The 27,771-nt window shown below is 34.5% G+C and overlaps 1 protein-coding gene across 4 annotated transcripts in view; it reads right to left on the reverse strand.

Moving 5' to 3' along the window:
• The window catches only part of rerea (arginine-glutamic acid dipeptide (RE) repeats a), a 365,998-nt gene that overhangs the window by 122,348 nt on the left and 215,879 nt on the right, over positions 1 to 27,771 (reverse strand). For all 4 annotated transcript variants that reach the window (XM_028807869.2, XM_051931035.1, XM_051931032.1 and 1 more), the window contains exons 4-6: positions 3,668 to 3,773; positions 2,262 to 2,358; positions 87 to 191 (exon numbers count right to left, since the gene is read on the reverse strand). In XM_028807869.2, the coding sequence (XP_028663702.1) occupies positions 87 to 191; positions 2,262 to 2,358; positions 3,668 to 3,773 (308 nt within the window). The remainder of the gene's footprint in view (positions 1 to 86; positions 192 to 2,261; positions 2,359 to 3,667; positions 3,774 to 27,771) is intronic.

Here is a 27,771-nt window from a genome sequence, read left to right on the forward strand (position 1 = left end):
GAAGAGAAAAATAAAAGGAAACAGATCAGTAGAAAGAAGTTCTCAACATCTACTTAGAAACATGAATGTTTACACTTGTTTCTTACCTTGTCTCAGGATTATATCCCAATATATAGAAAAATGAGTCAATTCTGGCTTTAAACTCTCTTGCAGCAAAAATATCAGAAAAATGGGCAATATTACATTTCCCCCTAAAATAATGCAAAAAAGACAGATCTTGTTACTCTAATAAAAAAAGAGCAAAGCTGTTAATTTCCTTGCATTAAAAGTCATTACTAATAAACAATATTTTGTTTCTCATTGAGTTTCAAAAGTAATTAATTTAAGGTTAGCCAGCAAAAATCTACTACTTTTGGCAAAATAAACAAATGGTTTATACTAAGATTACATAATACATTATAATGTAAACTATCTAAAAACAGCAAGTTAATGAAAATTATATATGTATGTAAGTGCACAAAATTTGCTAAAGAAATCAAGCAACTTCAATATTTTGTCTTTAAGAACAGTACTGATATACCAAGATGGTTTCTAGACAATGAGCAGAAAGTCATGTGAGAAAAATGCCCAATTAAACAATTACTCGCTCATATATTTAGAATGTTATATAGTTATAAAAGAAATGATCAAAGGAAAAAAGTTTCTGATGGCTTTCGTTACATATATGAACACATTATCATTACACTTAAAACAATTACGTATTTAATTGCAGGGTTTGCTAGGATTAATCACTATCATGTGTTAAGGGAAGCCTCAACAGTTTTTAAATAGAAGATTAAATTTGTTTAATATGTAAAAAAAAAAATAACAAAAAGGTTAATACAAAAGAAATAGCTAATAGATTTTAGATAGATCTTTATTGTCATTGTCACTTTTACATAGGAACAACAAAATTGAAGGTGCAGTCGACTCAGTGTGAGGCATAAGAGTTAAAAAGACAAGAAGAGAGAAAATAATAAACCGAATAGTAATGCCAACACAAATGCAAGGTCTACAAACAATTTGGCAGTACTGTTATTCATGTAACTGAGATTTTACAGTCATTAATTACACTGGAAAAATCAATTGTATCTGTATTTGCAGATATCTCTTCTGTGGGCTAACTAGTTAGATAATTATTCTCCACTAGCTGAGTAAGCCCATGCTATAAAAAGCCTGTTGTTTATCAGCGACTAAGCGAGTTTTGCTCTCCTCAGAGGTATTGTTTTGCCGATGTGTTCACTTCGCTTGTGTATCAACGGCTAAGTGAGTTTCTCTCTTTTCTTGGCGGTTTCACTTTGGCGACAGAGTCACTTTCTTTGAGCTTCATGCTGTAGCCTCACACTTCTGGGCCAGACAGATAGACACACACACTTCCATATGTAGACGTTTATATATGAGATTTTAAAACAGATGCATACCTGTTTCAAAGCAGTTTTGAATGGGATAGACTACAGCTTTAAAATTTGACTAATTAATGTATACAGTACTGTATAATAAATTCAATGCACACAAATAATTCAAAAGAAACACAATCTTTGTGTCCTAAACTGGGTAATTTTGACACATGGTCATATAGTTCAGACCCTATACCAGTCACAGCAATTAACTCTGAACAGCGTCTCACCCTATTACGGAGTACACTCACATTATACAACAAATCACAATAACACTGGACCAATTTAGAGTATCCGGACAACCAGAGAGAAGGACACCAGTGTTTGTGTGTTCCAACTGGAACAATACCATAAAATAATGTAATGTATATTTTAACCTTTTTAAGTTTAAATAAGAATATTACAGTACAACAGATACATTTGCTAACATTAGAATACATTTGGGCAGATATAAACTAAAATGCCTATGCACAAGCATTAAAACCAGTCAAGCATAAAGAATTAAATTTGATGAATTCCATTCTAGCTGGAAGAAATATATTGTAAACTGGGAAGGAAAAAGTAAAGGGGTATGCAATTTAAATTAAACTGGACTGTATTATATACATTCTGACGAGTGTTATTTTTGTTAGGAGCAACGGTGTTCTGAAACACAAGCCTTCCAACAGACCCAAATTAGCACAGTATGTTAACAAACATTTGCTCCAAGATGGGAAAATGAATTAACAGGGTGATACCACCCTATCTTTTAAAATCTAGAGAACACTTTTAATATTGCTACTTATATTAAATTCCACTAATTATTAAATTTGTTGAAAAATAATTAAATGGTGTGCAGAAAGCTGTTTAAAGCTTTTTTTAATGGAATTGCTTGTTTTTACTTGCCTGAGTGCAGCAGCATGGTAAGTGTCCACATAATCGGAGATGAAAAGTTCTCGGCTTTTAATAACTGGGTCCATTATAACAAGATCACGGCCAGAATCTGTGAAAAGGAAAATAATCTACATTCAGTGTATTATATAACCAATCACAACAAACAATGTAATGGACAATCGCACCCATGATTCTGACGGATGTTTTATGTCATTTGAACACGAGAGAGAGAGAGAGAGAGAGAGAGAAAAGCCAGGTGAGCAACACTTTAAAGGTCTATCTTCTTTTACTCACGGAATTTTCATAAACAGGAAATATTCTTCTAATTTGACTTAAAATTTGTGAATTTAAGTGTCAAATAAATCTTTATAGTGTAAATCTATTTATTAAAGTGACTTTTTCTCATCTGTGCAGCATACTCCATGAAAAAAGCTGCTTTTTGGAATTACTTACAAGACTCCAGTAGAAATGAGAAAAATAGTTCAAAGTTGGACTGCACACCACCTTAAAATCCATTGATTAAAACTGTCAGGGTCTCCACAGCATTGGGCATTAGGAAGAACTAACTCTGGGCTGGTCAACAGTCCATCTCAGGAACATATCCATTCTCACAACTACTGGTCTAATTTAGAATAGCAAATTAACCTAAAAAGCATTTCTTTGATACATGAGAGGAAAAATCAGAGAAAACTTACATACAGTATACAAAGATAGTGACAGTATGAATTTCTCCATTGTGTTACCTATATAAACTGTATTCATTGAAAAGAATGTCAGCAATTGTCTAATCATATGCTAGCATTCAAAACCATGGATGGGAAATCTAGGAATATGAATAAGTAAAGGTCCATTATAAGCAGTGCAATTCTTCATAGTAAATGGTCTTATTATATTCACATGTTCTATCTAGATGAAACTTATCTATTGTATATAATACAACTGTAATTAAGCCATTTGTATATTTCTATAAATGAAATGTTAAAGGATTAAGTGAGAGATATACATTGAGTCAGTAGCTGAAACTCAGCCCTTGATTTCAGCATCCAGGCTACTTTTATAACAAAGCAAAGCAAGTGTAAGGTGACTGCTAGCCTGGGAAAACCTTACAAATTAGTGTTTATTTTATTTAGCTTCATTATTACCATTCCTCAACACAAAGCACTTTTTTTTTTTAATAAAGCCAGGTTTTAAAAACTACAGCCAAATTACACTGGGGAGGGATCGGATTTAAGGATATCCAGCTCTCCAGCTCACAGAAGAGGTGGTGTATATGGAGGAGAGCAAGTAGCTAGGCAGGAAACACACTGTACAAGAAGTGGGCAGTAAACAGTATTAATATGGTCTTCAGAAAAATATGACGCAACGACAGCATTTCATGGTTTTAAGCAGTTTTGTTTGTTGTTTTAAATATGTCTTACCATTTTCATTGTTCCGATCCTGAACAAGGTGTTGGTAAACAGAATCTGGCACTTCAGATTGACGATAGTACCACTTCACATTCATCAGGAGATGGTCACGTTTACTCTAAAAGAAGTGAAAAAGAGACTTATTTAAAATAAAATTTTAAAATCTTTTTTCCTAAAATCAGCAGCATTTATTTCCACTCAAAACCAAGACATTTAGCTATTTTAAATTTACAAGCTGAACATGTTTCTTTAAGTGCCCATAAACAAATACTGGATGAATTCAATCATTTTGGGCTATGTTGTGCCTGTTTCATCTTTACCATGGTTGTTGGCATATACTGCACATATATGACCAGCAGGTGGCAGCACTGAGTCAGAGATTGCAGGCTGAAGAGAAATGAAACCAAAGCACATCCCCCTCCTCCTCCTCCTCTACAGTTCTGCTTTGCATTGAATAGTTTTAAAATAAGATTTTCAATTAGATACTTTTAATCATCAATACAGAAGCCAAAAAATGAGAAAACTCCCACAATCCACCTTCTTTAGTGCTAAGCTGGTGGTAATATTTTAGTTTACAGTTCTTTTACATTTTTGTTCCTTGATACTCACTACTGAAGGCACTATAAACCATTATTTCACTTCATTTTTTTGTTTAAGTCAAGCTCCATCAAGTTACTATAGGACTAACAAATATTAGATCACTTGATCTTCATTGACATCTGGACTAGATGGCTATTTATATTCACAAAATACTGTACTAGTAGCCTTCACCCTGAGACTACACACACACAAAAGCACCATTCTGAAGGACTTAGTGCTAAAAGTTTTAAAACAAGCTGCAATAAGCAGACTGCCAAATTTCATTATAAAATAAGTCTGGTTTCATTAATAGTTTCAAAAGCTACTGTTAATTTCAGTTTAACAATATATCAAAGAGTTATTTGCATTGTCCTTCAGTTATCTTCTATATGAAGAGCATCCCAGTGTCCACCAACCACCAGTTTATCAATTTCAGAACATCCTCATGCACTCATCCATGCTCAGTCTTACTGGGATAGCAACCAACTATTCAAGTCTGTGGGATTTAAAGAAGACTGCAGTTGCCAAAGAAAACATGCAAATGGAAAATGTACAGCTCCACACATATAATGAGATGAAGCTGTCAGGGAAAATTGTATGCATTACTGTGCCACCCAGAAGCAAAGATACTATACAGTCTGAAATTAAAATGCCCGTTAAATCATAAAGCTGTCACATATTCTCATTTTACATTACTGCAAACTACAAGTTTAACTATTGGATGAAGCTGATTAGAAAGGTTTCACAAATTCTTTTATTTGCTGAAAAGGACTAGAGCTGTATTTGCTTCTTTTGAATATGGCAATTGATTAAGTTACAAATATATGCCTAGAGCAATCAGCTTTGCTGACCTTAACTTACTCCTACATTGCAGGGTTTTTGATTTCATAATTTACAGCACAAATAAATTAGTAAGTTTAAAGTAAATCCAAAACAGTGAACTAAATGTGGAAATTAAATCTTGTACTAGAACAATAAAAACAACAGTTCACATTGTACTAATATTTATAAAACTACAAAACTATAACAAAATTTAAGTTGCTATGAAAATTAATCTCAAGGTCCATGACCTTTTTGTGCCCTACCTTAAGTCTAGAAATTACTTTTTCATTTCTAGACTCTAATTGTGTTTACTTCTTGCAAACACCGGATCACTGCACTAAATCATATTACTAAGCATAAAATAAAACAAGAAGAAAGCCAGTTACATTTGAAGGAGGTTTAGAGAGGCAATAATTGGAATATTTTAAAAGGAGTGGTGTTACAACCTGGTTACTGTGCTAAACATTTGCTGAACATGTTTACAATAAAATGTTTTACACAATAATAGAGGGCGGCTTTTAACAATGAGTAATCTTTTGACAAAAGGGTGCATCTAAAGAACACTTTGCTAAACCAAAGTGAAACCCAAGAACACCAAACAGCACTGACCCATAAAAGTGTTACGAGTTGAAACATGAGATACACATGAATGATTCCCCTTTAAACACAAAATGAATTAATGCCATGTCCAGTCGGTTACTTATCAAACGTGTAAAAAGCTTCACTCCCCCTTTTCCAAGTAAATGTGCAATTGTAGCCATAATACTCAACAAATGTTAATATGCAACAAACACATATGTACCTTTGTTAAGTGTTAATAAAATCAAACAGTATAGTTCAGCTTAGGTTTTTGGTCTCTGCCATTTATTCAAAAAAAAAAAAAAACACACACCCACAGCTGACAACGAGCTGAACTGTATACATGGCGACTCTTAATTTAATTGTTAACATATGTCTAGCATTGTACTCTCAGCAGATCTCATTTGTAATTTGGGTGAATCAGGAGCCTATTCCTGCAATAAGCCATATGTGTTCTTGCACGCTTTCAGTTTTAACAAAAGTGACAACAGGATCTCAGTGCATTTTAAAAGGAAAATCAACTGTAAACCAGCCATCTGAAAAGGTGACTATAGCTCTTATAGAAAAATAATACAAAATCAATCCACAACAGGAAATCAATGACAGCTTTGAAATGTTGTGACCAAGTGCCTTGCATACTGCATACAGGAGGTCTAAATGGATCAAATATTTCACCAATACACTTTAAAAGGGTCTCTTTTTTAACCTAATGGCTAAATTCTGATGAGGCCAACATTCAAAAGGTTAGGTTAGGTTTCTTTATTTAGTCATGTTTACACAGGAAAACATGAAATTTGCCTTCTCAGTTGCATCTAATAACAGGTAACAGACAGAATGAAATAAAACAGTCAAATAGAAATAAGAAAGGTTAAGGCAAGGCAGTTAGATAAAACATATTTATACCAAAAAAAAAAAAAAAAAGGTAACAGGATATATATCAAAACCTTAAACATTATCTCCGATATTTCTTATTGAAAAGTCGTATGGCACTAGGAAGAAAGGAGTTTCTGGAGCGATTTGTGTGGGTTTTCAAAGCAACTATCCTTCCTGATTTACTGAAGTTTAGTTCTACATGTAATGGATGACTGTCATCAGTTGAGATGATTTCCAGTTTCTTTAGCATTTCCCTCTGACACACACTAGTCAAATCATCTACATCAGCCCCAATAACTTTAGCTGCATACTTCGTAATCTGCTGGAGCTTTTTTGAGTTTTGGTTTGTCAGACTATTAAACCAGGCAATGAAACTGAAAGTGATCACGGACTGGATCATACTACGATAGAAGGACAACATGAGGTCCATGTCTACTTTAAATAGTTTGAGTTTATGGAGGAGAAATAAGCGCTGGTTGCATTTAGAAAATAATTTTTTTGTATTTGTATTCCAGTTAAGATTGTTATCTAGGTAAGTTCCTAAGTATTTATATTCATTCACTATTTCTACCTCCTCTCCCAGAACTACAATAGGTGAACATACAGATTTCTGTCTCTTAAAATCAAATATCATTTCTTTGGTCTTTTTTACATTCAGAGTGAGAGAGTTTTTATTGCACCAGTTTACCATACAGTCCACTTGATTTAGATAGTGGCTTTCATCCTCCCCAGATATGCATCCTATGATCATGGTGTCATCCGCATACTTAATAATGGAGCAGTGGTCATTGTTCTGTCTCAGGTCACTTGTGTACAGAGTAAACAGTAATGGTGATAAGACACACCCCTGTGGACTTCCTGTGTTTGAATGAATGGCTATTGAAAAAGTGTCCTGAACTTTAACTGTCTGTGAACGATTTAAAAGAAAGTTCTGAATCCATAGGAGATCCTATCTTAACGTTCTTGCTTAAATTGTAGGTTTTATTCTTGATGACCAATGGTTACATGAGATAAATGTTTGATCTTAGATATATTAGAGCTAAAATATATCTAAACAAATCTATTTAAAAAAAAAAAAAAAACCTTTGCAGACAAATAGTAACACATGGTTACAGCTCAAGTAATGTGAAAATCAATATAAAAAAAAGTTTCCTTAATTTGCAAGATATATTTTTCAACAATTTTAATACAAATCAAGAATTAAAAACAATGTATTTTTTAATTCTCCAAGTGAAGACCATGCAAGAGTAAATACAACCTACAAATTGCTTCCTATCAATTTGTTGTTACAGTTCAGAGTACTACATACATTCTAAGTATTCCAAATGGACATAAAATGAACAAAAGAAATGGTAATAGTGAAAGAAAGAAATGTACACCATAAAAGCATCTTTTCAAAATCAGATGTTTAGTCAGTAAAGGAAGTTTTTATTTCATTATGAACGAAAATCAACAATGTTTATTACTATATACAACAAGGCCTGTAAGAATTGTAAACAGAAGTGGTTTCTATGTGAGTGGACCAGCTGACAGATTTCATTTGTCAAATGAGCAGTAATATTATATGCTTAAAAAGCCATAACATTGTTTCTTTTTTAAAAATGCAGAAGTGCAGCTTTTTCTTTATGAGCAGTTAATAAGTTATAATGTTTAAAGGAAGATGTGGAGTTGATTTAGCAATCTGCTTAACCTACAGAAAACCACAATTAAAATTGAAAACAACTTCATTGATGTGCAGCTGTTAATTCAATATTCCATCATCTACACTCTCAGTAAACAAGACTTTGGGTTTGTACTTTCTGCTCTTACACATTGGGATTATAAACAGTGAGCACTCACAGACATTACACATGTACTGACCAGTTTTTTTATTGTCAGGCTCTCTCTCTGTGCCTTGTTCACTCCCTTTCATTATCTGTGCCGTTTAGACAGTAAATCTCAACTAGCTCTGAAGGCAATCTGCCCATCTGTCATCTCAACTCCATATTGAATTCTTTTTATATACTTTTTGATAAACATTTGGTACAGGCTAATTATCTCCACTGCATCCATCAAACCAGTTCTATATGTTAGTTCTTTCAATTGCATACTGTACATCAAAGCAAAAAAAAAAAAAAGTTGCTTTTCACTAAGGTTTTAATCATTTTGTACTTGCAATTTTAATTTAAATTCACAGACTGTGAGCTCTGTAAACAAATACTGGTTGCAATATAGCAAGAACACAAAAATGAAAAGATGATCTGAAATAGTCATCTTTATGGGTAACTTTCTTTTTAGATATAAAGCTTTTAAATGAATTTCTGTGATTTTTGGTAATTACACAAAGTATTTCCTAGTTAAATATTTTCCAATTTGAACATCAGGTGCATGTGAAAAACTTTTATCTGATTACAGTATTACTCAATACATTTACTGGATCAACCGTGGTTATCCTTTTATACTTCATTAGGACTATTTACCTCTGACAAGTTAATGAATGTTTCCTGATGTTTGTTTATTATAATACTGTCTACTAATATATGCAGTGGCTAGCTTCTGAATTATTTATTACTGCCTCACTAACTGCTTTGTAACTAATTGATTGACAAAGTAGAATTATTACAGTGAGAAGCAATAACAATACTGAGCTCAAATATTTACTGAATTTGTTTTAGTGTCCTCTATCAAACGTACAATAAATTAAAGCTGATTGAATATTGAAAACTGCAGAAAGGTTACAAAAGCATTAGCATTCACATGTCAAATATAACTATACATACAATCCTTGTAAAAAAGAAAAAAGTTTTTTTTTTTTTTAACCAATGGCATTTGACTGGATTAAGTGGGTTCATAAAATGGATTGATGTATGCAATAATGTTAAGACAGAATACTGAAGCAGCACAACATAACTTGTACTGAAAGGATACTTCTACTTATAAATCTAAGCAGAAGCAAACATTTTCAAGCACCCGTCTACAAAACATCTATCTATCCATGCACTGGCATATTTATGATACAGCAATCCTTAAAAGTGTTTAAAAAAAGCTAATTTATTTGAAACCATCATGAAGTGTATCTGTATAAAGACATGGTTGAGATAGTAACACAGTTAACAGTACTGATAATCTAAGAGCCTAAAAAAATGTTAATTTTAAAATAATAAATTTTAAATAAAAAGTTATAAAACCACCTGCAGAAGTCATTTTAGTCAGATATAAAATCTTAAGCTTAAATTTCAATTTTGAAGATTGTGAACAACTATCCTCAATATTTCAAAACTGGAACAGATACTTGTTTGTAGTGGTTCAATGTAAAAACACTTTTTTGTTAAAGTCTTAATAATGCTATTCTTGCTATCATTTGGAGTACAACTAAAATATAGTGTAATTATTTTATGTAGCACTCTTCTAGACATTCAAAACACTTTATATAGACAGTGGGGAACCACTTCAACCACCACCAATGTGTAACATTCAAATCCACTGTACACTCATCACACAATATTTATCAGGTGAAGAGGTGAGAGACACAGTTGGCCAATTAGAGACAGCTGGTGATTAGGGGGCCAAAATGGACAAGGTCATGATGGGTACACCATATTCTTCTTTGAAGGATTCCCAGGGATCTTTCATGACCACAAAGTGTCAGGACCTTGGGTTTTGCATCTATGGAATCCACACACAAACCACAGTATAGTCCCCCCCCCACCACCCCCCCACCCCAAAAAATGGCTTCATCAACACTTCTACAAATAGGTTTAGGAGATTTACCTGTTCTGAAGTGTAGGTAGTATGGCTGCTGGCTTGTATATTTATTGCAGTATACTTAATGAACAGAAATTTCAAGCTAATCGACATTTTTAATAAAATCATGTTTGACTTAAAAGACTGACATTTCTGAGCACCTTAATCATTTTAATCTTGATATCATAAAGGATGTATTCACATGTTTCTTAGACTTTTAGCAATTTGGTGGTACTAGGGTGTTGTACCGTGTTAACCATTATGGATGTAATGAGAAGTCAAGCAAAATGACACCTTTCATTGGCTAACAAAAAAGATTACAATATTCAAGCTTTTGAACCAACTCAGGACTCTTCTTCAGACAAGACACAAGTTGTAAGGTAATTTTTGAATGCCCTTTTTTAATTGAAAAAAAGCTTAATCCTTAACCCTCTGATAAAAAATTGCTGAAAATCTTTCTACTTAAAACATGTAAGAAGAGAAAATGAAAATGTAATTCGTCTTTATGGTTTATCTCGGTGTACAAAGTTGACCACAGTAAACAAAAGGCCTTTGATTGAATGCAGTAATAGGAAGTAGGAAATGAGAGCTCTTGGTTAAGCCAAAGATAATCAATCAGTTTATTCAGTCATAGAAGAACTGAGCCGGCAATAAACTGCTTGAGGACATCAAATAGTTCAACTATCCCAACCTCCGTGATCTATTTGGAAAAAAAACACAAGTATAATGCAAATGAATACAGTGATCTTTGTAACCTTAACACAGGTTAAAGTCATGTAACCTGGTGCAGCCATATTTTCTCTCTCTCTAGTGGCTACTCTATAGTTCCTTCAGATGGGTCATCACTTGGCTATAAGCTTAATGTCACATGGGCATGGGACTCCAAAAGCAAAATTACCCAAAACAAATAAATATCAAGGAGACAACATTTTTGTCCCAGTATAAACAATGAGCTTTGTTCAAGCATGCAAACTCCAGGCAAGCTCACTTCTGTACTTAATTCTGCACACAAAAACAGAGAAACCATGTCAGCAATACCTCAGGATTTAACACAATAGAAGAAAACTGATTACACAGATTTTCTTCTTATTATTTTTGCAGGCATTTCATCATTGCAGTATTAAGTCCTAAGGCACACAGATGTGCATTATGTGACGGAGGACTCAAGCTCATCAGTAACTTTGACAGTTACATACAACAGCTTTGTGGCTTTAGTATTGCTTCAAAATATGCCTTCTGCATAGCTGGCAGAAAACTGAATATATTGAAACTAATTATGGCCTAAAAGAATTATGCCTCATAATCATTAGCTCAAAAAAGCAGCTACGTATAACAAAATGTTTTTATAGCACACTGCAGTTTTAGATGCAGTGCAAGCACCCTTTGCCTTATTGTATTCCTGGATTTTGGCTGTATGCTGCATTGTGCACCTCTTGCTGTGTCTCGAGTCCAAAACACCCAAAAAGATCTGGCTGGGTCTGCATTTCTCAAAGAGTCAGCTTCTCTCGCCTGAACATTTTCTTTGCCAGATGTGAACAACAAAATCTGCTTTGAGGCAATCATTCCATGATCATGAAGCTAGAGAAACTGCACAGCAGTAATGACTGAACAAAATGCAAATAGGCATTGCCAATAAGGTAGCAGCTACAGTATGAATCTCCCTTATTAACAGTTTTAATAAGAGAAGATTCGATTTTAAATGTCATTACTGGTTGAAACCTATTCAAACAGAGACATTGGATCACCTCTTATTCCTAACTTATTTTTTATTCAGCCTAATAGTTAATGCTTTGAACTTTACAAAGCAAGGCTGCTGTTTCAAACCACAGCAGTGAGTTAACTCTGCCAAAACTCCAACTATGGAAAAGTGGAAACAAATGTACTATGCTATAAAAGTGGTTTGGGATGGTTCACTAAAGAAAACAGCTACATAAAATCAAGTTTGACTGTTTAAGTAAACAATTAATTTACTAAACTTTTTATGCTGCAATATGTCCATCCTTAATATGCAGCCATTCTGGAAGAAAGCTTACTGAACTAGGCTTAATGTTAAAATAAAAAAAATAAAAAAAATCAGTTTTAACATTTCCTTACCAGGTCAATCTGTAGGGTTTATAATTTGCAGTGCAGCACAGTAGTGTTCAGCTACATTAGGGTTACTCGCCGCTGGATGAGAACAATAAACTGCATGTTGGCTGATCTAACTAATTGCCACTGAAGTTTAATTCCAGTATCTTCATTTGAAATTTTGAATTTACAGGATCAGATGAGCCCATTTCAGTGTTTACTTGGCTTATGATTCATAAGATTAAGGAATATGCCTACCAATATCACACAGCTATATGTATAATTTTACTTGCATTCAACCCACACATTATATACTTTTAAGTTGAAGAACACAAATTACACCCCATTTCCTTATAATATAGGTGTCTAATTACTGGAGAAGATTTGCTGTTTATCATGTCAGTGCTAAAATAACATAGAAAGAATCAAAGGAGAAGGCATTAGATGACTTGAGAGAATGACAAAACCTAACTAAGTATGGGAGGCAAAAATTACAAACATTATTCAGGCTTGAATGTACAAAATGTAAAACAAATCATCTTAGAGGTACCCAACTAGGACAACAGAGACATTATTAGTAAGAATCAAGGGCACAGAAAGGCACACAGATGCTGTGCAGATTTTATGCCTGAACTACAATCTCTGCCGAGCCCATCTGTGTCTTTATTGCTAAAGCAGGCTATCCTGTTAACAAAATGTATTTTATTCTGCAAACACTGCAAATCCCTCTAAAAACAAGCAACTGAACATTATGCATTTGGTAACCTAATAGATATAATAGCCATATAAATAAGAAAGAAAATCATGACAATCTGAAAAACAAAGCAGTCTGTGAAATTAAATAATTATTCATTAAAGCCAACACTTGTTAAAAAAAACGTGGCTTTCCTAAAACCAGTCTTTAATTAGAATGTTATTGTGTGAATAGAATTCTTACTTCTCCATTGCACTGCTTCACTGAAACGGTCCTCAGCTGTGAAGAATGAATATCTCTGACCTCACAAGGGGGTGCAAACTGCAGAAGCATGAATCTAGTTATCTATGCTTCAAGGCTTGTATGCAAATTCAACTCTGAGGAATAATGTTTACCAATCTAGAGAGAAGGTCCATCTGCCTGATTGTGACTTGTTTTCCCTGATGTAATTGGAAATAGAATAGGACAAGGGAATCACCTTTAGGCATCTAAATATTCAGAAGTGTGTTATTGCAATAGCAAAGAGGCATTTTCACACTTGTCTTTCATTGCAGGTCAAGGGTCATGGCCCTATAACCCACACTCCTTTTTGTACAAGATGAAGCCCTTCTGCTCTACTACTTCATTCCTATTTTATGCACCACACTGACCAGCTGGATTCTACAGATGCTGTATTTACACATACCACCTCTGCAAGCTAGTTCAGCTGCACTTAGAAGTAATTTCCTTTATTCAAAGGTAGAATGGTCTAACCTATCAAACAGCCAAAGGTACAAGTAGTGAGTGACACAGAAAAGCTTTAATAGAGCATTACAGAGTACATGTTTAACATATCCAGATATCTAGCACTAAAACTTGAAAATGCAATATTTCTGCAAGAACAAAAACATTTAATAAACAGTTTCATATTTTGAACTCCTATCATCAATTATGGGGACTAATATAGTGTACCAAATACCAAAAAATTCCCTTAATGCTACATATTGTATGCTTAAAGGAAAACATATCACCAAGTCCTGGTGAAGAAAAATTCTGGACTGAAAATATCTGTGCCATCTAAATATATGGCCATTAGTTTATTACTTTACATTCCAATCAATGGACATTTATCATGGCACCAGAGACTGGTAACATGTTGTGTGTTGGTCGGACATGTAAATAAGATTTCACTGTACTCTCTATGTGTGAAAATACTACAGTAATAGTACTGTAAAAGGTATGATTCACATACGCACTGTTTTGTTTTGTGTGTTAGACCTTTCTGGAAAACAATCTATAAATTAAATGAACAAGAAAAAAAAAACACAAAGTCAAACATGGAGTAACTGCACAGTAACACATTAGACTTATACATGTAATTCAATGGATCAGGCCTTGATTACAAATGATGTTTTGTATTCAGCATGCTTGCAAGCTGCTGATTGATAGGTTATTGATAACACTCCACAGAGCTGAGCTTCATTTGCATTTCTACTGCTGCAGCACATGCAGTATGCATTGTAAATTATACACTATCTCTGTCAGATATAATAAGATGACAGTTTCCTAACAAATAGCTATCTTAGGAACACATTCAATATGCTGTGGCAATTTCTCCACTAAACACTCACTGTCATTACAACCCCCAATCCCTTTTATAATTCTCATGTTAATTCTTTCATGTTACACAGTTAGAGAAAAATACAGATATTAAATAGAAGCCCTTTGTTTAATTCTATAGTTTAGTTTAGAATGTAATTTTAGAAAGAGATGAACATCAAGCCTATATATACTCCAGTATATATAAACACTATATATTAGTTATGTCCATAACCAATATTTAAACAATCATCTGAAGCCTCTTTCATGACCAATAATTAAATGTGCAAGGATGTCAGATTAAAACAAAAGGCCCATAATTACATCTGCTGTTACAATACAGATTAAATTCATTTCGTGCTCATCTCTTCTTTGATTTTTTTTTTTTTTTTTTTTTTACAGCATATCAACAGTCAATAGCCTAATCCTTGCCACAATACATGCACTTCTGCCTCAAAGAGCTTAAATGATGCTCACTTGCCTGTAGGTATGTTACATGAACCGATACTTTAGCAACAAATTAAAATACAACACTACTAGGTTTTGACAGTATCAGTAGTCTGAATGCAAGTAGAGGAATGTAAATGCCTGACAGCAATAATGCAACACGGCCATAAGACATGGAACCTGGAAAGCAGCATCTGCAGCAGTGGGAAGGTGGATGTACAGAAAGGCCAGATGGACACTGTATTAGAAGTGTTATAAAAATGATTACAAATTATTCAGAGTTGATTTTAAACAGCTACGAATTGCAACTATTTATTGGCATCAAGGCCTAAAATCAGAATTGCCTTATCATATTATGAACCAGTTAGTTACTACAATGCCTTTGGCTTTTTCAAAAACTGAGGATTTTGCTAGGATTAAAAAAAAATGTAATTGGTGTAGCTCAGAGTATATCAAAATTCTTGTTTGCATGCTTGACCAACACAAACCACACTGCTACACTCTGGCACCAGGAGTCTCTCACCAATACAACCAAAGGAGAGAATATGTCATATCTACCGGAGATCCTGAAAGACCAACACCCTAATTTTATACAAAGAATGAGTTTCAATTTATGTTAACATTATATTAACTACAATTATAATGTGTAGTCAAAGTGTTCTTATCCAGAAATACTGCAGTTCAGAAATTCTGAATTTCTCCATTGGATTAATAATGTTAATCTAATCACAAGACACATTCGGACATTATTTTTTGCTTAATATGACTTCTATTTATTTCTTTACAGGCAACTTTATCTAAGAATAATAATGGCAATGACAATAATAATGCTATAAATTTATTCTGTATATGTTTAATATGGCTAAGTGCTTAATTACATTATTGGCTTAGAGCTTTTTGAATCGTGCTTACTGTTTAGTTAAGTTTCAATAGAATACAAAGTTTGTCTTTTAAACAGATTTTTAGACAATAGTTTATCACCATGTCAAATTCTGGTTTTGCAATCTGATTTTATAAAATAAAAATAGTGTGATAGCCCACAGAAATTCCCAGCATAGTAGGAATTTACCTTTATAAATCAAGTAGACATTTGATTTTTTGTTCATATAAAGTTTTTTTTTTCTTTTTTTTGATGAATGAAAAATAGAATTTTCCCCTGGGAACAAATAAAAATATCTATCTACTGTGAATAGTATTTGTTATTGCCATGGAATTGAATGGGTATTGAGTATTATGTATTAGTATTGAGTATTATTTCACTGGTATTGGTGTTGACTACAAAAACTCATACTGTGACATCACTGTGTGCTGGTATTTTATGAAGGCACAGAAAGAGGTGGAATATATATGATAGAAATCAAACATTATCTGTCCCAAGTCGTCAAGAATCTGCTTATATTTTAGCACTAACCAACATTCAGTAAAATTAACTTAGAAATCAAAATGTATCTAATTAAATTGTTTCTAAGTTTCCATTTCCTTATATGTGTTTGCAAAAGATAAGTTACTTTAAATTCCATAGATCTTTTCAACATATCTCCACTCAAAGAAAGGGACTCTAAATGTTATCGTTGACACAACTGAGCCTCCAAAGATTGCAAAATACCAAAGAAAATGCTTGAAAACAGCTGGGTACAAAGAAATAATAAGAGCAAAAAACCCAGAAGGAAGATCAAAGCAAATATGACCTGGGGAACGAAGTTTACTGAAGAATACTAGACACTGGACATAAACCTTAATTAGCATTCATCCATCCATTTTCTAACCTGCTTATGCAGATCATTATCACAGTAGTAATTACTCTTCCTGAGTTTGACTTTATGCTGAAGGCTCTCTTACCAGCACCAGATGCAAGGCAAGAAAAACACAGGCAGAGGGCACTAGTCCATCAGAAAGGTGATTTACTTAATAATAAAATGATAGTTCATTACATTCATATAGTGTTTTTCAAGGTACTAAAAGCATTTTATACAGTGAATAAGGAGCCACTTCAACCAGTAGCCATTTTGCACCAGTACACTCACCACAAATTGGCTGTTAGGAGGTGAAAGGGAGGGAGAGAGACAGACAGACAGACAGACAATTATAGACAGTGAATGATTAGGGAGGCCAGAATGACCAGGCCAAGGTGGACAATTTAGCCATGACATCGGGATATACCCTATTCTGTATGAAGGATGCCCAAGTATCTTTAATGACCACAGAGAGTCAGGACCTCAGTTTTACATCTCATCCAAAGGATGGTGCCATTTTTATCATGAGAAAAACTCTGGCACAGAGGGAGAAAACATGCAAACTCCATAAGACCAGGTGAGGGATTCCAACCTAAAACATGAGGCAACGGTGCTAACTACTAAGCCACTTTGCTTTTCCAGAATAAACAAACTAAATCAAGCAAAAATGTAAAATGAACTAAGATACAGAGTTAATAAGAATATTTGCATACATACACACAGTATGCGACACAGGTAAGATATTTTCAGAAAAGGGTGATCAGCAAAAATGTTTTCAGAAACGATTTTAATTGTTTTTGTTATCACTGTTTGGCATCCAACACCTGGATATTGCACCAGTCATTTTCTCTCCCTCTCATGTCTACAGGTTTTTATGTACAGCTATGGCCATGATAACTGCATTCAAACCATCAGCTAGGATTTTTAATTTTTCCTTCTTACTATCATGAGCTGATTAATTTGCAGGTGTTCTGCTGTGAAGTAGCTGAGAAACTAGCACCTGAATAATAGGTTGCATTTTTCTGACAAAAATTGTTTTTATTCATTTTGTGCATGTGGGTTACATTCCCAATACAGTAATCCCTCCTCCATCGCGGGGGTTGCGTTCCAGAGCTACCCGCGAAATAAGAAAATCCGCGAAGTAGAAACCATATGTTTATATGGTTATTTTTATATATTTTAAGCCCTTATAAACTCTCCCACACTATTATAAACATTTCACGCACAATTATACAGCATAAGCCCTTTGTATTCTCTTAGATATTAGGTAAGATTCGTTGAAATTATGTATGTAAACACAGTTTACATACAGTAAAACCTAAATATTATTTTAAAGATATCGAGCGTCTCCGATATCACATATGTTACAGCCATTACGACAGACAGGCCACCAGCAATAAATACGTACAATGCAAGAAAAATTGTATACAGTAAAATGTGTGTACAGTGACACTAAACTATGTACATGTAATAAGTACTGTACGTAAATAATTAATTATGGTTACTCACCAACAATGACACGACGACTTGTCCGATAACGATGAGTTTAATTTTACTGCACTACAAAGGATAGCGTTACAGCTCTTCTAAAGGAGCCTCTTCAGGCGACTGTTTAGCACCGCCATTGTACTTCTTCCATCACTCTTCAATCCAAATCCCTAAAGCAGATTCCATCCAGACTACTGCCTTATCACGTCCACTTGCAACTCGTTTTGCACCCTGGTTAAAAGACACTGCGGCCGTAGATCTTATATGCTTTTCCTCCTTTTTAAATAAAAAGAATCGTGGACTCATTGATGCTGTAATGGTGTCCTGCAGTGGTGTAGCTGTTTCCTTCCTTCAACATATCCAAAACTTTTACCTTTTCTGCAATCATTTGCATCTTCTGTTGGCGCTTGGACACGGCTCCTGCAGCAGTAGCAGTAACGTGCGTTAATGATGAATGAGTGAGATTAGACTTCCTGGTTAATGCAGCACTCCGTCGCTGAGCCAATCAGCAGCACACAGGAACTTAACCGAAGGCTCTGATTGGGTAGCTTCTCAGCCATCCGCCAATAGCGTCCCTTGTTTGAATTCAAAGGCGTCCCTTGTTTGAATTCAAATGGGCAAATCAACTGAGGAAGCACATGTACTGTAGACCGCAGACACCCGCGAAGCAGTGAAAAATCCGCGATATATATTCACATATGCTTACATTTAAAATCCGCGATGGAGTGAAGCCGCGAAAGACGAAGCACGATATAGCGAGGGATCACTGTAAGTATGTGTACATAGTCATATTAGATTTGGATCAACTGCAAAATTAATCTGAACTGCCATTAAAAAAAAATAATAATAATTCAAAGCAAAAAAATCAAAACAGTGTAAATATAGCCTTAAAAGTGTAATGCTTGTTCAAAGAGCTTTTATTTTATTGTTATTTTTTTTTAAATCAGATCAGCAGAGCAACCAAAAAAGCATTATGTGCAGGGAAATCGTGGATCTATACCTCTCTCTTTTATATTGCAAAGACAAACACACATGCACAAGGAAACAAACATGGTCAAGACACAGAGGGGACACTCCTATGGAAGTATGAATGAAATACAACAACAGAGATAGCTGTTTAAAATATTGACATTAATAACAAATCAAATACTCCAGGAGCACGGTGTCTCATTCATTAAACAGTTTGATGACTTTATTTTCAGCACTCTACAGTGAGGAACAGATGAAAGGAGGTATAAAAATGGAGATAAAAAAGCAGTTTCATTAGGATTTCATGCACTTTTGTTGCAGAGCCCTAATTAAAGTTTGTTAAAGTAAACACCCACATTATATAAAAAAGAAGAAAAAAAAAAACAAGAACTTCAAGATTAACTAAATGCATGCATATCACATCTGCTTAATCACAAAACCTTTAAACATCTATTTGCATATAAATATTAACTCAGTCCAGTGCAACATACTTTTAAAAGCATTCTTCACAGCATCATTTAGCAAATTAAAACTAATTACAATAAGCAAGATTTTAAGGAGATGAAGATAAAAGGATCTGTGTTCTTTACTTATTTAAGAGTGAATACTACAATATTGTTAAGATCTGCAAATGCAAATAAACAGAAGTGCAAATCAAGGATTTGGCAATTGACAAAGGTTTAATTTCAACACCCTTGTCAATGTGTGTATACATGTAAACTGGAGCAATGCACACACAAACTGGTGATGTGGAGTAAGAGGAGGAGTAGGCAATAAACATTTAATGTATATAGATAGCATCGATTGGCTTTAAACACTTGTGGAAATTTCCATAAAGTGCCAAACTGCAGCCATCACTTTTTTTTTTGTTTGTTTTATTTAAATCTCACAAGAAACATGTCAGGCACCTGCATTCATAGTAGGAGGCACATGAGATTCCAGTGTTACACTAGTTTAGCAGGAGTGCCCTGTAGCTGAGGAACTGATCAGTGCCTCATGTATAAGGTTTGAAAGGAAACAGTACGGGTATATTTGTAGCACTGTTCCACTGTGATGCACAGAAACTCTGATTGCCTATGGTTTTGCCCTCTTACTATCACTCTTTTAAATAGCTCACCATCCTTAAAATGATTGCTTACTGTGGCCACACAAGTTGAAATTCTTTTGCGACTCTGGCTGTTTTGCACTTTTTAAATGGTTGAAGCCGCTTGTTTACGTGATGGAATGTTACCTCATAATGTGGGTGACTGATCTGCAGGATAATGCAAATTGTCAGAAATATTACAATATTTGTCATTCACCATGCATTTTCCCAACCCGCTTATCCTGAACAGGGTTGTGGGGCAGTTTGCGAGCCAAAAAAACTGTGCGTCCCAAGCTAAAATGCCTGCGCACCATTTCTTACATTACCAATCAGTGTAGACATTTTCCATGGTACATGAGTAAAGCACCTAATGATTAATAATCCATAAGCATCTTTCCATCTCTCAACCCACAGATATCCCACCCCGCCCGAGGTGATAATAATAATAATAATAATTCATTACATTTAAATAGCGCTTTTCTAGGTACTCAAAGCGCTATCCACACAGGGAGGAACCAGGAAGCGAACCCACAATCTTCCACAGTCTCCTTACTGCAAAGCAACAGCAATACCACTGCGCCACCTGTGAAGATCATACATTGCCAATGTTTTGAAAAGAAGATGTGAGTGTTTAAAACATCAGTGCTGTATATGGTCTGCAAACTGATCGTCATCAGGGTAAAGTGACTTTTAAATTGCTCGGATACATTAGTCCATTATGTGCATAGTAAAGTATTCAATTGTCAAAATTGCCACAATCAAAAAGGCTAGCTAACATCAGCGATACTTAACCAATATACAGTTAGGTCCATAAATATTGGACAGACAACTTTTTTCAAATTTTGGTTCTGTACATTACCACAATGAATTTTAAATGAAACAACTCAGATGCAGTTGAAGTGCAGACTTTTAGCTTTAATTCACTGGGGTGAACAAAAACGATTGCATAAAAATGTGAGGCAACTAAGGCATTTTTTTTAACACAATCCCTTCATTTTCAGGGGCTCAAAAGTAATTGGACAAATTAAATAACTGGAAATAAAATGTTCATGTCTAATATTTGGTTGAAAACCCTTTGCTGGCAATGACAGCCTGAAGTCTTGAACTCATGGACATCACCAGATGTTGGGTTTCCTCCTTTTTAATGCTCTGCCAGGCCTTTACTGCAGCAGCTTTCAGTTGCTGTTTGTTTGTGGGCCTTTCTGTTAGAAGTTTAGTCTTCAACAAGTGAAATGCCTGCTCAATTGGGTTACGATCAGGTGACTGACTTGGCCATTCAAGAATTTTCCCACTTCTTTGCTTTAATAAACTCCTGGGATGCTTTTGCTGTATGTTTTGGGTCATTGTCCATCTGTATCATGAAACGGCGCCCAATCAATTTGACTGCATTTAGCTGGATCTGAGCAGACAGTATGTCTCTGAACACCTCAGAATTCATTCGGCTGTTTCTGTCCTGTGTCACATCATCAATAAACACTAGTGTCCCAGTGCCATTGGCAGCCATGCACGCCCAAGCCATCACACTACCTCCACCGTGTTTTACAGATGATGTGGTATGCTTTGGATAATGAGCTGTTCCACGCCTTCTCCATACTTTTTTTCTTGCATCATTCTGGTAGAGGTTGATCTTGGTTTCATCTGTCCAAAGAATGTTTTTCCAGAACTGTGCTGGCTTTTTTAGATGTTCTTTAGCAAAGTCCAATCTAGCCTTTCTATTCTTAAGGCTTATGAGTGGCTTGCACCTTGCAGTGCACCCTCTGTATTTACTTTCATGCAGTCTTCTCTTTATGGTAGACTTGGAAAGTCTGCACTTCAAACTGCATCTGAGTTGTTTCATTTTAAAATTCATTGTGGTAATGTACAGAACCAAAATTAGAAAAAAGTTGTCTCTGTCCAAATATTTATGTACCTAACTGTACTTAGATACATAAGAAATGGTTCTAAATGTTACTGATTATACAATCATTTGATATATATATATTATATATATATGGCTTGTAATTCTCTCATAATTTAAATCTCTTTCACAAATCAGTTTATTAGGATATTTTACAATGTCTCATGAGAGCTTACAATTGTGCCTTTCTAATGTTTTACATACCATGGTCAGGAAACGCAAACAGCAGAAAATTAGGTGCGGCATGCAAAGAGACAGTGCATTCTAAATCTGACGGTCAGAAAATTAAATGGCGAAGTGAGCTGCACGTAAAGTTAAGCATTAACCACATGAAGACAATTTTTTGGCACTAGTACAGATAACAGTTATTATTCAATGTCTAAGTGCACAATTACCCACTATAGTGACTCCAAGCTTCTGAAAGCCATTCTCTTTCTCTTTTCCCAACTGTCCTATTATTGTGATTCTGTATCTGACAAAAATTTCAAACAAGTTTCAGGCACAAACAATTTCAAATTGTGTGTGATCACAAGTTTTTACTACATTGATTAAACTATTTGCAATCTGCCATCCTATCCTGTAACTCTTCTTCTATTCGAAAATACCTCATTAAGAGCTGACTGGTGGTCTGACTAATTGAGGAATCACATTTTCAGTGACACTTGGATGTGCAACACTTACATCGGGTATGTATTTTATGCCAGGGAAGTTGATTGACCATATATATACATTTTTTTAAAGAACTGCAGAGCACAAAAAAAAAACACACACACAAGGCTTTTGATGTGAATGATGCAATAATGTGAATGATCAGATGTAAGTTGTAATTGTTTAAATTGTAGTGTCATGAATTTGTAAGAGCAGATGAAAAGATAGCTAGATTAATCACTTTTTAATATAGCATCATAAACAGTGCAGATAAAGGAACAAAGGCTTTACATTCATTTTCTGATTGTAATGTGCACATCTAAAGATGACAGTCTAAGCATCTGTATATTTTCTAACTGGCCTATACACTTCAGGATCGAGACAATGCAGACGAGACAAACCTTCACACTGGCAGTGTTAACAGCTGATGTATCAAACCTTCACTAGTATTAGTATTGAATACAAATTCTGAATTATGACATCCCTACTTAGTACACATTGTACTACAGTCCCAACAGCCGCAAAAATAGTACCGCAAATCTACATATTGAATGGTGAATGAATTTTGAGTCGTGAATTGACTGAGTTAAATTGACACCTACAGAATCAAAATTGAATCACAAGATTCCTAAAAACTGCCACCCCAGCAATAACAATTAGAAATTTACTTTGAATAATGTTATGTACACTGGAAAGATGATTTTTTCAATTAAATACAAACCAAGAGAATGAACAAAGAATCACAATACATGAATTATATTTTAAACAAGTGAATGAAAATAAATTGGTAACAAATAAAATTAAACCCAAAAGTGCAGAAATAATTTGCTTACATTATTATCTTTAGTAGTACTTACCCCAATATTTTTCTGTAAATAGCTTACAGGTTCTGCAAGCTTATAAAAAAAACTTAGCTAAAAATGATCAGTATAACAGGGTACCAATAGATGCTGTGGAAAATTGAACCCAGTTAAACCTTAATCTCCTGTCTGCTTGTTTAATGAATAAGTATAATCAATAAAAAAAAAAATGTGTGTGTTACTTCTTCAAAACTAGTTATACTATGTTTTAGCAAGAACCACTAGCTTTTCAACACTTTCTACCAAATGGTGGGACACAACGTATTTTACTAAAGGCTTATTGTGCCAGAATATGAATTAGCTTGCCTGCTAATTACCCAATTAGCTATAATGACTAGACTTCACTTGTGTTCTGTTGCTGTCTAGCCCGCTAACAAAAGCATGTTCAATGTGTTAGCCTTTCAATTGTTTAGCTGTGAGCTGGCTTGGACAAGGTCTGCATAACAGTGAAATAATAAGACATTTTGTCAGCCAGCTCTGGCTGTATATGCATGTGAGGTTATGTTAGGTAGACTTTGTTATTTCTGAGGGAAATGAGATAGACACCTACATTTCTAAAGAAGTAACCTTAATTTTTGTTGTCTGGAGCAGATGGTAAAGAAAAAAAAAGTATGTGGGGCTAAAATAATTTAAGCCTTTGAAAACATTTTTCACTTTTCAGTTGATGTATTAATCTCAATCAGCATTTTTAGGCTACAGATTGCTGTAATAGGCAGCATACGCTAACAAAGCAGCCTAAGATGCATTAAGCTGTAGCATGAAGGCAACAATGAAAATGCTATTAAAATCATGAATTTACCCTATTAAACACAAAAACAGGAAAAAGACAAATTGGAGCTATTTCTTGGGTATTGCTTCCTGCAGTATCTGCTTAAACCTTTTGTTATACCAATAACTTACAGCTCATGTCTAAGGAACACACTACTATATTGTCAAAGAACTGAGTAAGATGGCATTCACAACAAATGTGACAAGTGTTCTAAAAATATTTAGCAGCTCTTGATTGATACTTAGACATACCATGGAAAGGAGTTCCATGGGACCAGGCACAATACTTTGTGGGACGGGACTGTGCTTAAGTGTAAGGATTTCATGATTTTAAAAATTTTAAAAATCACTTCAATACTCCACACTCAAAATCACTAAAGGATTTAATTGATTGTTATCAATTGTTATACTTAAAATATTAAGCAATCTTCTATAAAATTTAATCAGCATAAGATAGTGAATAGCAACAACATTAAAATCAACCTGTATATATTAAAGTTAAATATTCAGGCATATGATCTGCACAAACAGGTAGAAGATGGAGTTTTGTTTTCAGACAAACTGGCAGACTTTGGGAAGATTGAACTGACTGACTTGACCTTTTATGTGTTCTAAGCATTCATTATACAGCAGCATAAACCTTGATTCTTTTTTCTTATTTTACATTTAGGAGAAAGTAGTAAACATAACTACAAAAAAAAACAGTAGTCTAAAAGCCTCAATTAAATATAAATTGTATTTAAATATTGACACAATATCAACTTAGAAAATACCCTAAAAAGATTGTTAAACTCAAAAGCAAGTACTTATATGGGAACATAATTCAAAGTACTAAACCAAAACAATAACAAAAAATAATACATCAAATATTTTATTTGTTCTTGAGAACACAGTCTTGAACTTGGGAGACACATTATAGATATATTAATGCTACCAGTAAATAAACAAGAGTACAAGAAAAAAGTTCTGGAAGTACAGGTAAACAAAAATTATTTTCACTACACATATGATCACAAAAAGTGGGTGAGCAAAAGTGTATTTTACAATAGCAAAGGTAGGATGAATGGCACATAATACTGCAAAACACAGATAATTCCAAATATAATTCTTTTAAAGTCAAGAGTGTATAGGTGACTGTCTTCAATTTGTAAGTGATAAGACTGCAAGACTTTCATAAACAAAGAGAATTGGCATCACAATGAATAATAATTAATGCACACCAGGAATTCAACATCAAAGGTATTAAAACACACACAGAGCCAGAATGAAAAAATTCAAAAGTGAAGCTTCATTTCTTTATATTCTAAATCAGCAAAAGGATGCATATGAGAAAGTGATTTGTTATATGCCAGCTCTGATATTTTTCTTTTTAAAGCTGACACCCTTGACAACAAAATTGTTAAGCAGAAACCTGTCATAAACAAAAATATCATATACAACCTTCTGCTTCTTGGCATTTAAATGTCATTTATACTACACAGTTCACACCTAATTACTGCATGCTGCCTGCAACAGTATCTATCGCTTACATTACAACAAGCAAACCACAGTGGTTGGGCTCTTTAAAGTCATCATGCAGTTTAAATAGAAATATCACCTTTTAAATACCAGGGGGCAGGCTGTTCTGAAGCTCACAGCATGAAGTCTGCTCAGCTAGTAAAAACAAGGCAACCTTCTAAACATCTTGAGCTGACAGAAATTTCTCATTTTGGAGAAGTGGGGAAAAACATAAAACCAAAATATTTTTAGGTTTGAAGACCACCATAATAATCTGCTTTCACAAAGGCTTCATGAGTTGTAATATATTTTTCTAATAATTTATAATCATAAGTGATTTACCAATGATAACTGTATTAAAATATCAAGAAAAATATTCTGGCTAACAAGTGATAGTATAAAACTTAATGCAGAATATAAAAGTCTATGTTACTGATACTTCACTAGCTGCTTACTAGGGATGTGAGTAGTGCTGGGCTGTACACCAGTTCATACCAAAAAACATTTGTTATTTTTGTTATGATATGGATTTTTCCTATACCGCAACACTGGTTTAATTAGCCTAAACAACATTCGGAACATGGCGCAGCAGGAAACTGTTTAAGGGGGGACCTTTTTTCACTGCTGCACCGCTAAACACACATGCAACAGAGTACTGTACATACGTTAGTGGAGGTATTGAACAGTGAAAATGGACAGAGAACATTTCAAAACTGAAGCTGTAGCAGATGATAAAATTGAACATGATGACACAGAAGAACTTTTGCTGAAAAAAGGAGCCATGTCTGTTGTCTGGAGATACTTTGGTTTTAAAAGGTCGGATGTGGACCATTATGTTCAAATGTGTGAATACTGTTTCTATACTACTGGGTAATACTGCAAGCCAAGTTGTACTTGTTTTATTTTGTTTTTAATACTGTGTAATGTACCTGGGTACTGTGTAATAGTGTGACGACATGTTGACTTTATTCTCAACATTTTCATTTTAATCTCGACGCTTATGACGAGAATAAAGTTAACATGTTGACTTTATTCTCAACATTTATACTTTATTCTCGCCGTTTATGTCAAGATTAAAATCGACATGTTGACTTTATTCTTGTAATTTCTCATTAAAGTAGAACATTGTAAACTAAACTTCATCTTAAAATGAATATTTAATTTCCTACATTTTCTCAAACCCCGTCATAAGTTATGTAGCACATTAAATGCTTTGTGTTAAGTGTTCCCTGAGCCATGTTAATCACTACATGCTTCTTAAACTGACTTCCTGTTGCACTAAGAGGAGGCGCAGGCAACGATCACCACAGAGAATACATTAATTTCATGATCTTCTTCCTCCCTGAAGATTTAGAATGCTAAGATAATCATTTTCATGATGAAATGCATTAAAGCATGTATTAATCATGTGGGGGCACGGAGGCGTGGAGGTTGCACTGCTGCCTCGCAGCAAGGGGGTCCCGGGTGTTCCCTGCCTTAAATTTGAATCTGGTGGGTTTAGATAGATAGATAGATAGATAGATAGATAGATAGATAGAGAGAGAGAGAGAGAGAGACAGACAGACAGACAGACAGACAGACAGACAGACAGACAGACAGACAGACAGACAGACACTTTATTAATCCTTACTCGGCGTGCTTCAGTTTCCTTTCAAAATCATGTAGGATGTGGGGTTTTGTTATGCTATATTGACAATGCTAGTGTATGTACTGCTCATATTCACCCTGTGATGTGCTGGCACCCCGTTCAGGATTTGCTCCTGCCTTGCACATAATGCAGGCTGGGATGGGTGCAACCCTGAATGGATGG

The sequence above is a fragment of the Erpetoichthys calabaricus genome, chromosome 8 (genome assembly GCF_900747795.2).
Source record: "Erpetoichthys calabaricus chromosome 8, fErpCal1.3, whole genome shotgun sequence".
Classification (NCBI taxonomy): Eukaryota; Metazoa; Chordata; class Cladistia; order Polypteriformes; family Polypteridae; genus Erpetoichthys; species Erpetoichthys calabaricus.